This window comes from Chrysemys picta, chromosome 6 (genome assembly GCF_011386835.1).
Source record: "Chrysemys picta bellii isolate R12L10 chromosome 6, ASM1138683v2, whole genome shotgun sequence".
Taxonomy (NCBI): domain Eukaryota; kingdom Metazoa; phylum Chordata; order Testudines; family Emydidae; genus Chrysemys; species Chrysemys picta.
In genome coordinates, this window is record NC_088796.1 from 98,462,327 (window position 1) to 98,479,272 (window position 16,946).

The 16,946-nt window shown below is 41.0% G+C and overlaps 1 protein-coding gene across 10 annotated transcripts in view; it reads right to left on the bottom strand.

Annotated features, from left to right (window-relative positions):
• PRUNE2 (prune homolog 2 with BCH domain) overlaps window positions 1-16,946 on the bottom strand; it is a 183,153-nt gene that overhangs the window by 140,451 nt on the left and 25,756 nt on the right. For all 10 annotated transcript variants that reach the window (XR_006174479.2, XM_024105415.3, XM_042850568.2 and 7 more), the window contains exons 2-3: window positions 1,264-1,368; window positions 75-277 (exon numbers count right to left, since the gene is read on the bottom strand). Coding sequence is in view for 9 of the 10 variants with exons in the window: in XM_024105415.3 (XP_023961183.2) it covers window positions 75-277; window positions 1,264-1,368 (308 nt within the window). In the remaining variant the exon portion in view is untranslated. The remainder of the gene's footprint in view (window positions 1-74; window positions 278-1,263; window positions 1,369-16,946) is intronic.

Consider the following 16,946-nt stretch of genomic DNA (forward strand, 5'->3'; position numbering starts at 1 on the left):
AAAACTACTTAAAATATAACCTTTAAAACAGCTCAATCTAACATGGCCACTTTATCGTACACAGAACACTATACCTTGCCAGCATGTTGCTGTTAACAAGCGTTAAAGACAATTTCCCTTCATCATTCAGCTGATGCAAATTGATTTCATCTTGGAAGATATGGAATGATTCTGGGATATTCAGCTCTTCCAAAATAAACCTTGTTTCTGGGTAGTAGCTGAATTCTCTTCTTGGTATGTTCAGCACGGGCAAGCATAGAACATCCGGGGGACTGACCTGTAACAGGAGAATGTGTATCTGTCAGAATGGTGTAAAACAATAACTGACTTTCACTGGGACAATTTTGTCTGAATTTCTGCCCATCAATAAACCTTATTTTCCCCCAGCTAATTCCTTTTTGCTGATTCCTCTTTATGTAGCTGTAGTAGAGATGTTGGAAAAATGAGTGGGGGGGAATTGCTAAAAATTCTATTTCTGTTTTTTCAGCATGTGCCTAAATCCCCATCCCCTGCAGTCAATGTTTACCTTTCAAACTTGGTTTGGTCTCATGGTTAAACCGTTGCACTAAAAATCAAGAAATCTTAGTTCAATTCCCAGCTCTGACACATATCTTGTATAACCATAGAAAAGTTACTTAATCACTCTTGGTGAAATTGTGATCCCACTAAAGTCAAGAGAAAAAATTCTGACCCCATAAAATTCCATTGACTTCAGAGGGGTCAAGATTTCACTTTCTGTGGTGACTGACTTTTACTATGCATATGTACAGTGCTTAGAGCAAAGGGGTCTTATAGGTGCAACTGTGACACAAGTAGTAAGTAAATAACAGTAATCTGTCCTCTGTTTCCTGTGAATCAACAGTCTAATGAACAAAAAGAATAACAATGGCTATGTTATTTGTATCAAAGATTTTAGGATGAAACTCAACCCTGTGCAAAGGATTAGGATTTGCATGAGTTCTATGCATCACTTAAATCAGATTTTAGCAATGAATAGGCCATATGCTGGCAATGAATTTCACCTAAACTGCATTAAGATGTTCTTCGGGTTTTCACTATTTCCATTCGTCTCTTGTATGTAGATAATCTCTAGATCATTACTTAGGTATAACAAAGGGCTGCCATCTGCTCCCACTTAACTCAAAGGGTGTCTTGTCTTTGACTGCAAAGGGAGAAGATCCTAATTTTGTACATGCATGTTTTTATTTGCTGAACATTATTACATCTATAACGAATAAGTCAGGATCTCATTTTTCTTTTTACCTTGTCTAGAAAGTAGGCATACGTTAATGCAGAAATGAGAGAATCCAAATCACATGGTTTATTCCCAAGAACAACATGGACTCTCCCAAGGCGTTTGCTCCGGTTCTGAAACATATAAGACCGTTTTAAAAGGTGACTGTGAAAAACAGCAAGGAATGCAGACATTTAACTTACCAATTGAAATATCTAAATGTTTTGCTTAATTGTAAAACTTCTCAATCAGCATAATAAATGTGCTCATTATGGGGTCAGTCCAATCCCCATGCACTCATAATTCCCAATGAAGTCAATATAAGCTTGGAGTGCATAGGGGACCCAGGTTTAGACCCTATGGACTGAAATCACAAGAGTCAGTTCCCACTAAAACTAATGGTGTAGGTAGAATAATGGGAAAAGCAGCTCCAGTGTGAGTGGGGAGATGCAAAAAACACTACACATACCTAGTGAGAAAAGCAGCATCGGGGCAAGGGGTGAAGACCTACTTGACAGACTCCTGAATCATAAAGCATGGTAAGTTCTTCTGGTTGTGGCTGTTTTCCTCTGCCACTTGGCCTGATATTTGCAACTTAAAACATGAAACTAGCCTTAAGCAATGATCCTGCAAGAAGATGAGCACACCTCTGTGAGGTGCTGCATGTCTTTAATTCCCACTGACAGCGATAGAAATTAAAGGCATTCAATATCAGGTAAAATTGGGTCCCTTCCAAACAATAGACAGGGAAATGCCAAACATGCTGTGTAAATGCAAAGTATTTCAGAGAGGTTCATGCACAATTCATACACACACCCCCACACACGTCAGATGATTATGAATTATGCTTTTCCTTGAACACATCATTAATGAGATGCCAACTGTACAGAAACGTTCTAGCCTATTGCTTTTAATGAGCTGTGCATCTTAATTTGAGAAACAAATCTGACTGACACTAAGGTATGTGTCTCACATCCAAACATACACAATTAAACAGGTTCTTTTCCATGTCTGAAGGTTGAAGTGCATTTTGTTATTTTGAGTTAATTTTCTACACTTTCTCAAGTGAAAACTAATCTTCCTATAAAGGGCTATAATTAGCATACTTGCCTCAATTACCTCTTAATAAAAAAATACAAATGTCTAATCTTCACTCTACCAGGACAGAAAAAAGAGGTACAGCTCTTTTTTCATTATGTAGAACACAATGATTCAAAATACCCTTGGGTAATAAAACCAGGTCAATTGTTCCCAATCTCCTATGCACTTGGAAGGAAACTACTTAAGCAAGATACCTTTCTGAACAATGCAGTTGTAAAAACTGTCTAGCACAGACACCTATGAATTAAATGTACATCTTTTCTATCATCAATATTTCTCTATGTCAAGCTGTCTAGAGCTGTTCATGAGCATGAGTGCCAACCTCAGGGCAGACTGTGAAGAAACAGGGCACAAACCCCAAACTGGCTGTGTGTTCTATACTTAGATTTCACCAACCAAGTATCAAGTGTGAACTCCTCAAGCACTACAATAGCCTTAATATAGAGTCACAGACAGTCCCCTAGGGTACTCCGGTCTATCTTGCCCCCTATCTTTGTGATAGATGGTCCCTTATGCCAAAAAAACCCACAATATTCAGGTTACTCCCAGTCCCAAAGGACTAGTGACTCACCCTCAGCTCAATTGTCCCTTAGATCTCTCACCAAAGACAATGCTTGTAGCCAATCCTATAATAAACTAACTAAAAACTTATTAAGAAAAATAAATAAGAGTTATTTACAAGGTTAAAGCGGGTAAACATACACACACAAATGAGTCACTATCTTAGGGCATGTCTACAATACAAAACTATGTTAAGCTAATGTATGGCATCGCACAGTAATTACATCACTTGTGCGTGTCTACATTTTGATCCTTGTGTCAGCAGTGTACTTCCTCACCAGGAGTGCTTGTACCAATTATACTGTCTGTGTGGGGTATTGTGGGATGGCTTGTAAAAGCCAGTAATTGTCAATGTAAGCAACACTAACACTGCACCAACCTAACTACATCAACACGGACTCTCTGTCTCTTGTGGAGGTGGCATTATTAAGGCTATGTCTACACTAGAGAGCTTAAGTAGCACAACTGTACTGATGGAGCTGCGCCACTGTAAGATCTCTTGTGTAGCTACTCTATGCCAACAGAAGGGAGCTCTCCAATTGACATAATTAAACCACCCAATGGCGGTGGGAGAAGCTCTCCTGTCAACATAGTGCTGCGCACACTACCACTTATGCCAGCTAAACTTCTTAGGTCATTCAGGAGGTGTGTTTTTTCACACCGCTGAGCAACATACATTTTGCTGACACAAGTGGTAGTGTAGACATGGCCTAAGTCAGTGTAGCAGGACAGTTACGGCAGGAGTGAAATTTTAGTGTTGACACTTACATATTTAGGTTGGCATAAGCTAAAAGGTAATAGAAGGTTCCAAAAGGTAATAAGTTCCTGCGATATGCAAGCTTTCTATGTACTTCAGAGCTAACCCAAGCTAAGCAGCTTGGTAATACCTTCTTTATGCTTAGAAATATTGCCCTCTCCAAATTCCAAGCAACATAATACAGTTCGTCTGGCCAGGGATTTTTATTCCCTTTCTCCAGAGTTCAAACTGATGGAACAAGTATTGGTGCCTGTCTCCTCTTCTGGGAGTTGGTGGAAAGGCAATCAACAAAGTCTTTGTCCTTTGATGTTTCACAATGGAACAGTGGACCAGCATTTTACATTAATTCTTCTTTCTGTCTGGTGAGTTACACAACTACAGAGGTTTACAATGCAAACACTCAATATAACTTTTTACCATGGGCTACAGAAGATATAAGTGAGATCAATGCATGCAGCATTCTACAAACATTTTATCAGGTCTAAACACTAAACACATTCTTATCAGCTTAACATCTATTTTATCAATGCTAACGCACAGTTGAACTAGACTGGTTTCCAGCTATGCATTTGTCAGTGTTTGGTGAGGCCTAGGGGCTTTGTCATGAGCTCGAACCTGGTCTACCAGTGTCACACCCAATTTTTAACTTATCCCCTTTCTCAAACTGTCCTTGCTCAAAATATTTTTAGGATTACCAAATAATGCCAATTTCAGTGCCGTCCTAATGACTAAATAAAAACGCATGAGTTCATGGCTTCTTTAATACAAACTGAAATGTATTGAAATTCTTTTTCTTTAGCTCCTTGACAAATGTGTTATACTGGCCTTTGGGTTCTTTTTGTGGCATTTGTGTATTCTACAAAAACAATAAGAGACTGAATGGATCGGGGAGTTGATAATTGGATAGTGAGCCCGTCACCTCTTAGAATCCAATCCAACCAGTAGTATCTGAAATTGCTACCATCTAATGGCAGCCATGGGCCTCTATAAAATGAGTTTCTTGATCTGGTCTATTTTCCAGTGAACACACGACCACATCCTAAAAATGTGACACTAGCAAGCAAGCAACCACAGTGGCGGTCCCAGCAGAAAGGCCTAGGTTTGAATTGGCACAGAGATTAAACTCCAGCTCCAACTTCACTCAGACACCATCGTCTTTTCTTAAATAAAAATAAAATAAAGAGAGAGAGAACTTCAGCATTGTCAACGTGGCACCTTTCCTGTGCACTAAAATTCACACAAAATACCATGTTACTAGTTAGCAGTGGCTTTACTATAAAGATATGCTGCAGTTCCAAAGAGAAACAGATTGGGGAGGTGAGATAAAAACCTAAATATAGCAGCTTCCAATAATCCTTTGTCTTTGTAGTTGCTTTAAAGGACAAGGAGAGTTCAAATTTCTAAACCAACATTTGCCTTCTTCACATGCCCACATTTACTCTGCTTTTATTTCCCCATCCCATTATCTACCCATCTTCTCCTCAACACTCTTGTGACTGACATGGTATTACTATGTAATAGTCTAAGAATACTGAGATGTAATAATTTTGTGAACCTTATACATGACTTGGGTAGGGAGATAAAATTATTGTACAACTATGGTGGGCTATTAGAATTTCCTGTAGGAATGTATTGATATAACTCAGTAGCGGCCAATGGGAAAAACAAGCAGGGAAGCAACACAATGACCCCAGATAAGCAACCTTGGAACAACACTTCAGGGGCAGTTACAAGACAATGAGAAAAGTATTCGCTTCAAGCAGACTATATCCTGTCTCCAACTAAGTGACACAGCTGTTCTGCTGGGAATGCTGGGAACAAAGAGATCGAAAGAACTTCAGATCTGAAGAAGAGCTCTGTGGAGTGCCAAAGCAAGTCTCTTTCACCAACAGAAGTTGGTCCAATAAAAGATATTGCCTCACCCACCTTGTCTCTCTCAGACTTTAAACAGTTGTAAAATTCTCTTCTCGGGAGAGAAAGCGGGGGGGGGGGAGTGGGGAGAGGACATCAACTGCTGTCAAGGGGGACATGCTGACAGAGAGAGAGGCTCTGCAGAGGGAGAAAAGACCAGGAATGGTATGCCTTAGAGAAAGACAGGCAAGCATGTAGACTGTGTATTGTTTTAAGATCTGTTTTCTCCTAAATGCTTTTGTTCTAAATAAATAATGCTTTGCTTTAAGAAGGCAATGTAGTCACTGGCTACCATTGTCATTGTCCTGGAGGGGATGCAACTGGAGGAGCTGAAGACAAACCAGGACAGCTAAGTAATCACAGTTGATCACAGGGGACTGCAGCCCAGTCTGAGTGTGGAAGAATTGCATGACACTACCTTGAGGTGATGGCTACAGGCCCGAGACCTGGGAGAGGGTCCACTTGAACAGACAAGAAGGGTTAAGACTTGAGGTGCAGTTAACTGTAACATCTCCTTCCTAAATTCCCATTCTCTAATCCTCTTCCATACTGCCACTTATGTGGGAATTTCACTGCCCCTCATTGTGTGCCAGAAGAACCAAGAATCCCATGTAAAGGAATGTTCCTAAACAAACTCAGACACTGTCCTGAACATACCTCCAGATTTTTAAAGGACAAAGTCAGGTTAAAAGTCCTATATTTAATAAATAAATACATTAAAATGTCCTTATTCATGTTTTTCATAACACCCCAAACTATTAAAAATGAAAGAATGTTTAAAAAATAACTTTCATTATTTTTGCTGCTTGTTCACCATTTGTTTCATTGAACCACAAAGAGAATAGACTAGTAGGTTTCACTTTAACTTTCAGGCTCCCATACTTTAAAACAATGCTGCAGTGTCCAGAAATATGGCAGTTGACTTTTAAAACCATTTCCATTCCATTTTTTATTTTTATTTTTTTATTTTATGAAAACATTCTAATTACCCTGGGGGTCTGCAAAAGAGTTGTTTTCACAAAATCTATATTTTTATCACATTTGATCAGAAAACATTCCTTTAAAAATGTATATCCAAAAGACCTTCCAATGTTATTTTATAGATTTATAGCATTTAAGGCCAGAAGAAACCATTAGATCAACTAGTCTGACCTGGTGTATAACTCCCCATTCATAGTTTGAGCCTATTCTCAGTTATGGAGAGCCAATTATCATATGACTTCATTTTTTCTAAAAGTGTAAAAAGACAATGACTCTGAGAAGAAGGCTTGAGACCTCATCTTGTTTCTCCATCCTAAAGATTATTTATTGCAAAATAGTGTGTCTGCAGTAGTTTTAAAGAGGCACTCTGTATTAGCTGAATTATGCATGATCAAACTAATTATTAATGAAAAGTCCAGTAAATAGATATTAAAATGTTACTTTATAGGAATAAAAGTTCTGCCTGTCAATGTCCCCTATAAAAATCATTAAAAAACAAGTCATCTTTAATTATTGTTAAAAGGTAGATCTTAACCTAAAGCTAAATTAATTTTTGTGTTCCTATATGAAATTCTCCATTATCAGAATAAATAGCCTTATCCATTAAAGCATCCTGATCTCAGTAGGCCAAGATGCTCTTGGAAAAAAGCAGCAGCACTGATTTGTAATAGTTCTTCCTGGCTACCTCCACAAGCTTATAGAAGCGCATTAGATACTGTATATCAGACAATTAGTGGATACATATACCAGCTGCACTAAAGGTAACTATGAGAACTCACCACTAATACCCACTCCACAGGTAACTTTCTGTATTTAAGGCCACACATTTAAATACATCCAAGCAAAATGCAAAAGAATCAAATCTTTGGAACTGAAGCAAATACAAAGATTAGAAACTTTGGGTCAAATGATGCTCTTGCAGAGTGTGGAGCCCTACTCCCCAGACCAACAGTGGTGCTGTGAAATTTGGCGCTGGCCCCAGAGCCCTGCAGAGAAGAAGCTGGCCCCTCACCCACACAGAGCTCTGACTGGCTAGAGAGCTGGCACAAAATCCCACCCCTATTTCCTGCTGTGATCTGCGCTTTCCTGCTCCTGGATTAGAGGAGGATGTGCAACTGCATCTGCATAGGCTGTAGTAGCAGCTGCTGTTAGGACCTAGCAGGCTGAGAGTCCGAGCTCTGGGCTGGGGTCCAGACTGCAGCCTGAGTTTGTAGCCTTTCAGCCTGCACCTCACTGCATATGAGGATCAGGCAGAGCCCAGAGGAAAGGAGGCCCCAGTCAATGCTGCAAACTGAGAGGCAGGGCTATTCCACTAAAGAACCAAGAAAGGTTCCTATGAACATTTTTTTTTACATTTTTAAAAGGATTAAAGGGGAGAGAAAAGAACAGTAAAATATAAGGAACAATCACGAGGCCATTTAAATAGTTTTCTATCAATCAAATCACAAATTAGCATAACACCTTATAGCTCATATGGGGAGTCAGGTTTCTGCCTGCTCCCATGCTCCCTCCAGCAGCATCTAAATTCTAGCAAGTAAGGCTGCTTTGATTTAGGGAGTTTATTCCTAATCCCTCCCATAAAATGTCAAATGCTGCTTCATGCCAAAACAAACAATAATTACTCATATGTGATACAAAACTGAGCAGGTAACTCACTGCGCCATTTGCATATACAAAAATAATTCTTAGTAGCACATTCTCCAGTGTAACCATACAGGCAACAGAAACACAATGACCCTTTGTTATTTCATTTGATTTCCCAGAACACAAAGCATGTTATCAGTGTGATGTATTAGTTAGAATTTGTTTCATACTGTCCTCTGATGTATGGAATATCAGACCTGTTCACATGTATGTGATCACCTAGACCGCTAGCAGCAGCATTTTGTAAATGGTACAGTATAAGCTTTAGTGCTACTCAGTGCTTATCAACTTACTATTTAGCGCTAAGTGACAAAACACTTTTTCTTTAGCTCAAGTGGGAAAAGTTTGTGGTTTGGAGCCAAAAATCCTGGGGTTTTTCTCCAATTCTGCATGTGTACAATTTAGCTGGTGATCATTCAGTCAGCTGTTTTTAACCTTGGATCTGTTCTGCTGAGGATGCAGTGTTTGAAATACAATCTCTAAAAGGCAGTATTTCCTGGAATGACATCACTGTCTTAGCAAATGATTATTGACAAATAATGCAATATCATCCCTGGGTTACTTAGGGAAGTAACATGAATTCATGACAGATTATAAATTATCAAACATAATTCCAGAAATAGCCAAATTTTCACTGTTTAAAGCTAAATTATATTCTGCTGGTTTCAAGAAAAGATGTTAATAGGCAATTAAAATCTGGAAAAAAATGATACAAATAGGTTTGAGATTATAGTAAAGAGACTATGTTATTTTTTCTGATTGCAAAATTTAAAAATATAATTTTATCTTCAAAATTTAGCATTTAGGGCCTAATCTTCTAATATGTCTGTGACAATAGAATCAATGCACAAGGTACTGCTTTCCTAAGACAACTTCATACTGCATTTTCAGTACATTGTAAACAAAGAGATACTATCCCTTTGGAGCATCACGGTCAAATAGTAGTGGTCAAAATTTGTATTAATGCACTCAGAACCATACCATACCTGCGGTATTACTTGTCACTGGTAACACCTCAATCTGCTGCCAAAGATTTTTCTGAGAAATCCATTCTGTTAATTTGTCACAGCCTCTTCAGAAACTAGCAGATACTCCAGGTCAACAATCAACATGATACAGCCAGCCTGTGTTCACTTTTGATGTGATTTAGCTAGCTTCTTGGCTTTCAGAGGATCACTCCTCATTAACAGGAAGACTCCACAAGGCCTATACTCCTTGGGGAGTTTAGCTACACAGTCCTGCCTACCTCTCCTCACATCTGCTGTTTTGATAGGAATGATCATGCTCTCTTCTCTTATGATGCGCTAAGAAGTGCCTTTGCTCTTCCTGCAGAGCCCCAGTGCTTGCTTTCATCAGCATTTTCTCTCCTGAGTACAGCTCCTCTGAAAGGCTGCTTCAGTGCTTACTCTTTAGTCTCAGCCTCCCAGGAGTTGCTGAACTGCCATTGTATTCTCAATAAGAATACCCGATGTGCTTTACAGTGCCATAGGCCCAGGGTTAGTAGAACTTGAATTAGCAGACATTGAGTTTGTTAACCTAGGGCGGGAGTGTCTACACTCATTTGTAACCCCAGGTTCGGAATTATTGAACGCTGCGTCCCAACCTCCAGAATCTACGCTGCATTATGTGGTCCTGAGTCCAACTGTCCGTATCCCAGACTTCCTACCGCCCTCCCAAAACGTGATCACTCTAGCCCTTTGTACATGGTGCAGTGTAGGAAAACTTGATTGTTCACCAAACTTGACTGTCCAGAGGGCAAAGAAAGTCCACCTGTGGAATTGTGGGATACTTTTGGTGGACTCCCAGAGCATGAGTCTGGTGGGTGTGCATCTACAGTGCAAAGCAATAGGGCTTGAACCCTGGGTCCTGACTTGATTCAGGCTCTCAGACCCTCTACTCCTATGCGGTCCTGGGACCCGGGGTCTGAGCCCTGGTTTAGCACAATTTGTATGTAGATGGAAGAAGAGTTAGGCTTGAGCCTGAGTTTGAACCCTAGGCTTACATTGCAGTGTAGACATACTTTCAGAGAACAGCAGCTCTTCCTCCACATACAAATCTAGCCTGCATGTCCTGGGGCTAGTCAATTAGCTAGAAGAAAAGTATGGAGGTCAAATGTGAAGCTTCCTCTTCCAGCTCAGCAAAATTTGTAAAGGAATCCATTCTGCCTAGCAGAGCCCCCTTGTACTAATGCAGACCCATACTCAATTGTTAGTAATTCTGAGAACCTGAAAGCAGCTTAGTTAGATGAGTGAGATCTGCGTTTCTAAACAAATTTCTGTCCCTCTGAGTGGAGCCCACAGATTTCTGTTATAATTAATGAGTTTCTATACGGCTTTATAAAAGATATATTCTGTGCAATAGTCACACTGTAACAACGTATTCACTTTTAAAAGACTGACTCTTGGTATTCCAGGTGTGAGATATGAAATTAATTAGACACAGGGTCACATTCTCAGCTGGTGTAAATCAGTATAGCTCAATTTAAGCCAACAGAGCTACACCGATTTACATCAGCTGAGGATTAAGCCCATCTTGATCAAAAAGTACAACACAGTTTGAGATTTATCTATATTATTAAACAATAAACTGTCCCTGCAATCTGGTACCCAAATAGAAGATGCACTCTGGTATTTTACTGTAACACTTCTTTTTCGACTCAGCTTTGTCCTCTGCAAATAAGACATTAGACAACTGTGGTAAGAAACCTTTTTTATTCATTCTTATCTATAGCAAGCCGCTGACTCATTCATATGTCCTACATATGCTTTGAATCAGGATTGCAATAACTTCAGCTAATATATACTGTAACAATGGCTAATCACATCATGATATCTCAATTACAATCAAGACATCATCTTCCTTTCCTCCTTACTGTATTAATACAAGGTTGAAATGCTCCTACATAGAAGGGGCTGCTGTGAGCTGACTTCCTCTACTATAAAAATAAAATCATATATTATGTTCACAATCTCCAGACCTGTACTCTTGCCCAAGTTCCTCTCACTCTCTCCCCAACAAAAAAAAAATACCATAACCTCGCATTTTGAATTAGGAGTTTTTCATCCTCATTGGCCCAAATCTTACTCTGCACTCTGTGCATGTGGTGGACCCTGCCTGCAGTAGAACCACTGCAACATATGCTCCCTGGGACAGGGGCAAGATTTAGAGAGTACAGAGGGCAGCCTTATGAGGATTCTCTGCATGTCTCTATGCAGTAGTTCTTTGGAAGAGGAAAGTGCATGGGATGATGGGAATATGGCCAGTAGGTGAGATACTGCACAGTCACTGCCCACTGGCAACCACATGGCGGGTGATGTGTCTGTGAAGGCTACTCCAGTCCTGATGCTGGAGTAGTGATCATGGAGCAGTTCTACTGCCACAGTGTGGCCCAGATAATTGAATTCTGCCCCCATGGAAGAATCCTCAGCGCTAAACCTGGCTGCCTCTGCTGGGAGCTTGGAACAGGATTTGTCCCTTTGGGAACAGGGTATTAATACATACTATGAACAGAATGTGACTTTAAACCATTCAACAGAGAATTTGTCCACTGGATATTAAGGGCTCAGTTCTACCTTCTGATCCATGAGCACAACCCTGAGCAGTAATTTCAGAATATTCTCTGAATTTGTCTCAGAATAGCAGTCAGCATGACTCCATTGGCCTGAGGGCTTTTGAGTTGAGCCTAGTACGAGGCCTGTGTGCCACTGGCCATGAAAAGAGGACTTATGTTGGGCTTAAGTGGTGAATATGTAACAAACACATTCAGTGCGGAGTTCTGTCTCCCTTTAGTAGTGGCTGGACTACATGCAAAAAGTTGATGAGCCTGCTATAGGCTTTGTTAGCAGATCTGGGTCAGTTAGCCCAGGCAGTAAAGGCTCATACTTTAAAATCCAGAGTAGAACTGGTTGAAAAATTTCTGATGGAACAGTTTTCCATCTATTCTGTTGAATTTTCATTAATGAAACCAGGCTGGCTGGCTGGCTGGCAGAGCAGTTGGGGAGTCAGCCAACCCCTGACTGCCTGGCTGGTGGAGCTCAACTAAATTGTTCCATTTTGCTGGAAATTCTGTGATGTTAACATTACATCCCCATGCAGATCAAAGCAAAACTTTGACAACCTGGAATTTCCTGAAAAATGGAAATTCCCTTTCCTGGTCCGCTCTAATCCCCAGGTTCAGGTCCCACTGCCGACAGTCCATCCAAGGAATCAGCATTACACGTAGGCCCTGTTCTGGCCCTCTGCACAAGAGTAAATTTCACTTCCATGCAAGAAATAGTTTCCAATTATTTAAAATATGCATTTGAAGTGATTGATGAGTTTGTTTACATGCTAATCAGCTCTTCCTATTTCTGGATTCTACCTCTATGCAGTCTAACTTATTCACCACGGCAACTACCCACATTGTGAAAAAATAGATTTTAAAAAATGATCTCTGCATGCCATTCCCCCCTAAAAAGGATGCTTGAAAGCACAAATAAAGCACGGAAACTATTTAAATATCAAGAGAACTGCCATAGAACTAACAACATTCCTCAAAAACTTTGTCTGCTCCTTTAAAAGCAGATCTATTCCATCAATTGGTTTGGCACAGATTTTCCTCGATATTTTCTAATCTTTAAATGTGAAATGTTCAATTGTCGAGTGTTTCCATAATTTACTATTCAGGACAGATTTTCAGACCCGGTGCTGCTTATGGACTTGGCATGTATACCCATCATGTGTCTAATACCACCTGACATCCAAAACTGCTCATTTCTCAAGAAAACAGGGACATATATATGCAACTGCATATTTTGATCACGTTGTAGGTGTGTGTACAAATTTTGTGGGTGCAACTTTGGCACCAGTGTCTGAAAAGTTGTCTCTTAGAGCCCAATTCTGCACTTACACCTGGGAACAACTCCCACTGAAGTCAGTCAGCTATTAACTTAACTTGATTTTAGCCAAAAAGGAAAAAAAAAACTTTTGTGACAACACAAGAGAAAAGAAAAATCCATTTAAATGATCTCAGGCCAAATAAAGGTATCTAACTGCTTTCCCTGGCAAGACAAAAGTAGGATATATTTTCTATGACTGAACAAGGAAAATGTTCTCAGTAGAACTATTATTTAAGCCTGAATCAGTAATACTTCAGAGTCAAGAGGACTCTATCAAAGAGGTACTGGTTTTGGATGCAGTAAGTACAAGTTCTCTTCCTGCCTATGCCACAGATTCCCCACCTTGAGCAAGTTACTCTGTGCCTCAGTTCTCTAACTCTAAAATGGAGATAGTCACTTAACATCTAAAAATAAAATATCAAGATATATAAATAATAAAATGATAAATGTATCAAGACTCAGACATTGCATGCCAGATGAGAGCCATAATAAAGCCTATAGCAAACAAACATTTCTTATTCAGTCATGGTTTGGATGGTATGTAGTACATGAAACATGTGGTCACACACAGAACTGAGGCCAGGGTCCTTGGGAAAAAATAGTATGTAACCATGTAATTAGACTATATTGTAATGTATTTGTACTGGGGAGCAAAGTTAAGATTGTACAGGCAGTATTAACATTGTCATTTTCTGATCTGAGTGCTTTACCTGGCAATCTTAAGATTTTTAATGTATTTTTTTTTATTTGAATATATGTACTGTGTGTGTGTGTGTGTGTGTGTGTGTGTGTGTGTGTTGTTTGGAATATATGTGTGTGAAATTGCATATTTTGCATGCATGCGCACACACAATTATATAATATGCATGGTTACATTTCATTTTGCTACAGATTTTCTATGTGAGCTTCTGTCTCATATTCATCATTAACAATACTCAAAATTATGTTGGATGCATAGTGGAGTGAAAAGGGATTATCAGTAATTGCACTGACCCCAGCTTGGGTTTCAGGTTTGCTTCCCCATACCTGTGAATGAATTGAGGTGAAATATAATGAACCAGAACATATTACTTATAGATGAGGGCAAAAATCATAGTTGTAGGTAGAGCAAATGACTGAGCTGTTGAAGTCAATTTTTAAATTTGCCTTTTTTTAAAAAGAACATTTTAACATAATTTAATTTTTAAAATTCCCTCCCTTTTTTGTCTGTAGCATGGATGGCTCTGGATATGTCCAATATTATCTTATATTAATATTATTTTATTAATAATTTCTTTTTTCCTGGTTGAAAAAATGTAGAAATTAATTAGCATGACTCCCCTAACTCCCTTTAGGCCCGCTAGAAACCCCACTTCCTGGAAGGATTTTCCCAAAAGACTCTCTTTACCATAGGCAACTTTTCTTTTTCACTGGGGAGATATATTGTAATACTCTTGAGTGCAAGTGTCTTTGTGAGAGTTGTATGTCAAGGTGATATCCCATGGAAACTGGGCATGTATGAAAAAGAAAATAGGCTTCCAACCGTGGCAACATTAATGAAATTATGGTATACTAGAAAATGCTGTACTGGAAAAGATAGGTAATTACTGCTTTTCCAAAACTGCAGTCATGAATGCCATTATTTTAATAAAATATGTTATATTATTTATCAATAACTAAAGAGTGCTTAGCCTCCATTTGCTGCCTCCACCTTTTGCACAGAAGAGTAACTGTTGGGTATTCACTCACGAAAGCTCATGCTCCAATACGTCTGAGTCTATAAGGTGCCACAGGACTCTTTGCTGTAAGAAAGAGGTTTCTTTTTTCCAACAAATTACTAAACCAAAACATCTGTAGAGCAGGTAATAATCTAATTCTCCAAATGAATTAATAATATATGTATAAAATCACTACTGTTAATATTAATAGGAAATATATTGGAACTGATAAACTAATCCCGAGTGCTCTGTTTTTTATAACTCTGTCCACTTGTCCGTGTGTTTCATTCTTGTAATGAAATGTCCGTCTTCATAAATAAAGGATGCACAAACAGAAAGACAGAACATTCTGCACTTATATATTCATAACCCCTGGATGCTTTATAACCATTTAAAAATGACAAATATATAAGCAATCCATATGCATGTAAAACCACTGCCCCTGAACACAAAAATACTATGTCTGTTTTTACACGCTCACACGCATCTGAAAATTTCATCTCTTTGGATAAAGCTTTTCGTGGTTGGTCTGCACCCAAAAATTTTCTGGTAGTTCCCCCTTCCCTTTGGAGAATTAGAGCTTTACCTGTACTATACTGTTTTTGACTTAGGAATGTGTTGGAAAAAGGAAACACATTTCCCACACTGACAGGAGCACAGGTGAGCCCTAACTCAAACCCTAGAATGTAATGGTCTAACTGTGACAAGGGTGTAGCCCACACTCCTTCAGTCACCACTAATTTAGCTTACACTACATCTGACAGGACGCTCTCTTTTTCAGTCAGCCCAGTTTTCTTTTGTACTAGAAGTCCCTTATCAAAACAGTGTTGGAGCTGGTGTATCAAAAGTGGGACACCACAGATTTAGGACCTGATACTCTACTCCCTTACAAAGCATAACACCAGAATAACTCCTCTGTAGTCAGTGGAGTTAATGCTGATAACATAACACTGGCATAAAGGATTAGGCACCATATATTTTGTCTTCTTTGCTTTTCATGTTCCTAGGGCTGTGCTTAGGCATACATGGCTGCGTAGGGCACCAGAAAATTTGGGGCACCACCGGGACCAGGGCTGGGCAGCTGGGGCGGGTGCCCAGGGCAGCACACCAAAGAGGGTGCTGTGCGCTGGCCCGATGCTCCATGCGCACCGGAGCCAAGTGGCCACAGCACTGGCTCCTTTCCGGCCCAGCCCCTATCCCTGGCTGCTTTCGGACGGCGAGCCCTGGGCTGCCTTCTCCCTCTCCCCTCCCCCTGCCCACTTGCTCCTCTTGGCCAGCCGGCTGCCAGTTGAGGGCTCCTGCCAGTGACGGGGGCGGAGAGGCGCTCTCAGCCTCTGCGGCTCCGCTCCGGCCCCACCTCCTCCCCCCAGAGGCTCGTACCACTTGGCGGTGTGACAGGGAGGCTCAGCGGCAGGCCCAGGGGTTTCTGGTTGCTGCGCCACCGCGGACAGCTGGGTTCCCCGGGATGCGGCCGCCTCCTCCCTACGCTCTCGTGCCCCTGCCAGGCCTGGGGCAGCACTGGTGCAAGGGTCCTGTGCATCCAGCTCCCCCCTCGCCCCGTGTGCCCGTCCCAGCCCCACCAGTATTCAAATGCAGAGGCTTGAGAGCACGGGGTTCCCGGACCATGCTCGGCAGGAGGTGGCACCGGCACCCAGTGGACAGACACCCCAACCAGTGGGTGCTCCTTGTTCCAGATAAGCCATCTTGGCCCTGGCCCCACAGAGCAACTAGAGACCCAGTTCCCCCTGCCCCATCCTCCCTCTCCCCACCTGCACCCCTGGGGGACACCCAGTTTCCCCGCCCCATCCCGCGCCACCAGCGCCCCTGGGGGACACCCAGTTCCCCCTGCTCCATCCCCTCCACCAGCACCCCTGGGAAACATCCAGTTCCCCCTGCCCTATCCCCCCCCCCCACCAGCAGGGCGGCTCGGTATCCTTTGCTGCCTCGTCCCTCCCCTCTGGACTGCGAACCCGGGCTGCCACAGCATCTGCTCCATACGAAGCTTGGTGTGTGCCAGCAATTGGGGGGATGGGGAGAGGGACATATCCATCAGCATTATAATGTGCTTAATTTGTTTAAACTGGTTTTAATAAAGTGCATTTGGTAAGTTTTCCAATACTGTAAGCTTACGTTTGTGTTGCTAAGAGCAAGTTGGGCATAGGAGCACCAGTTTAATAATACTG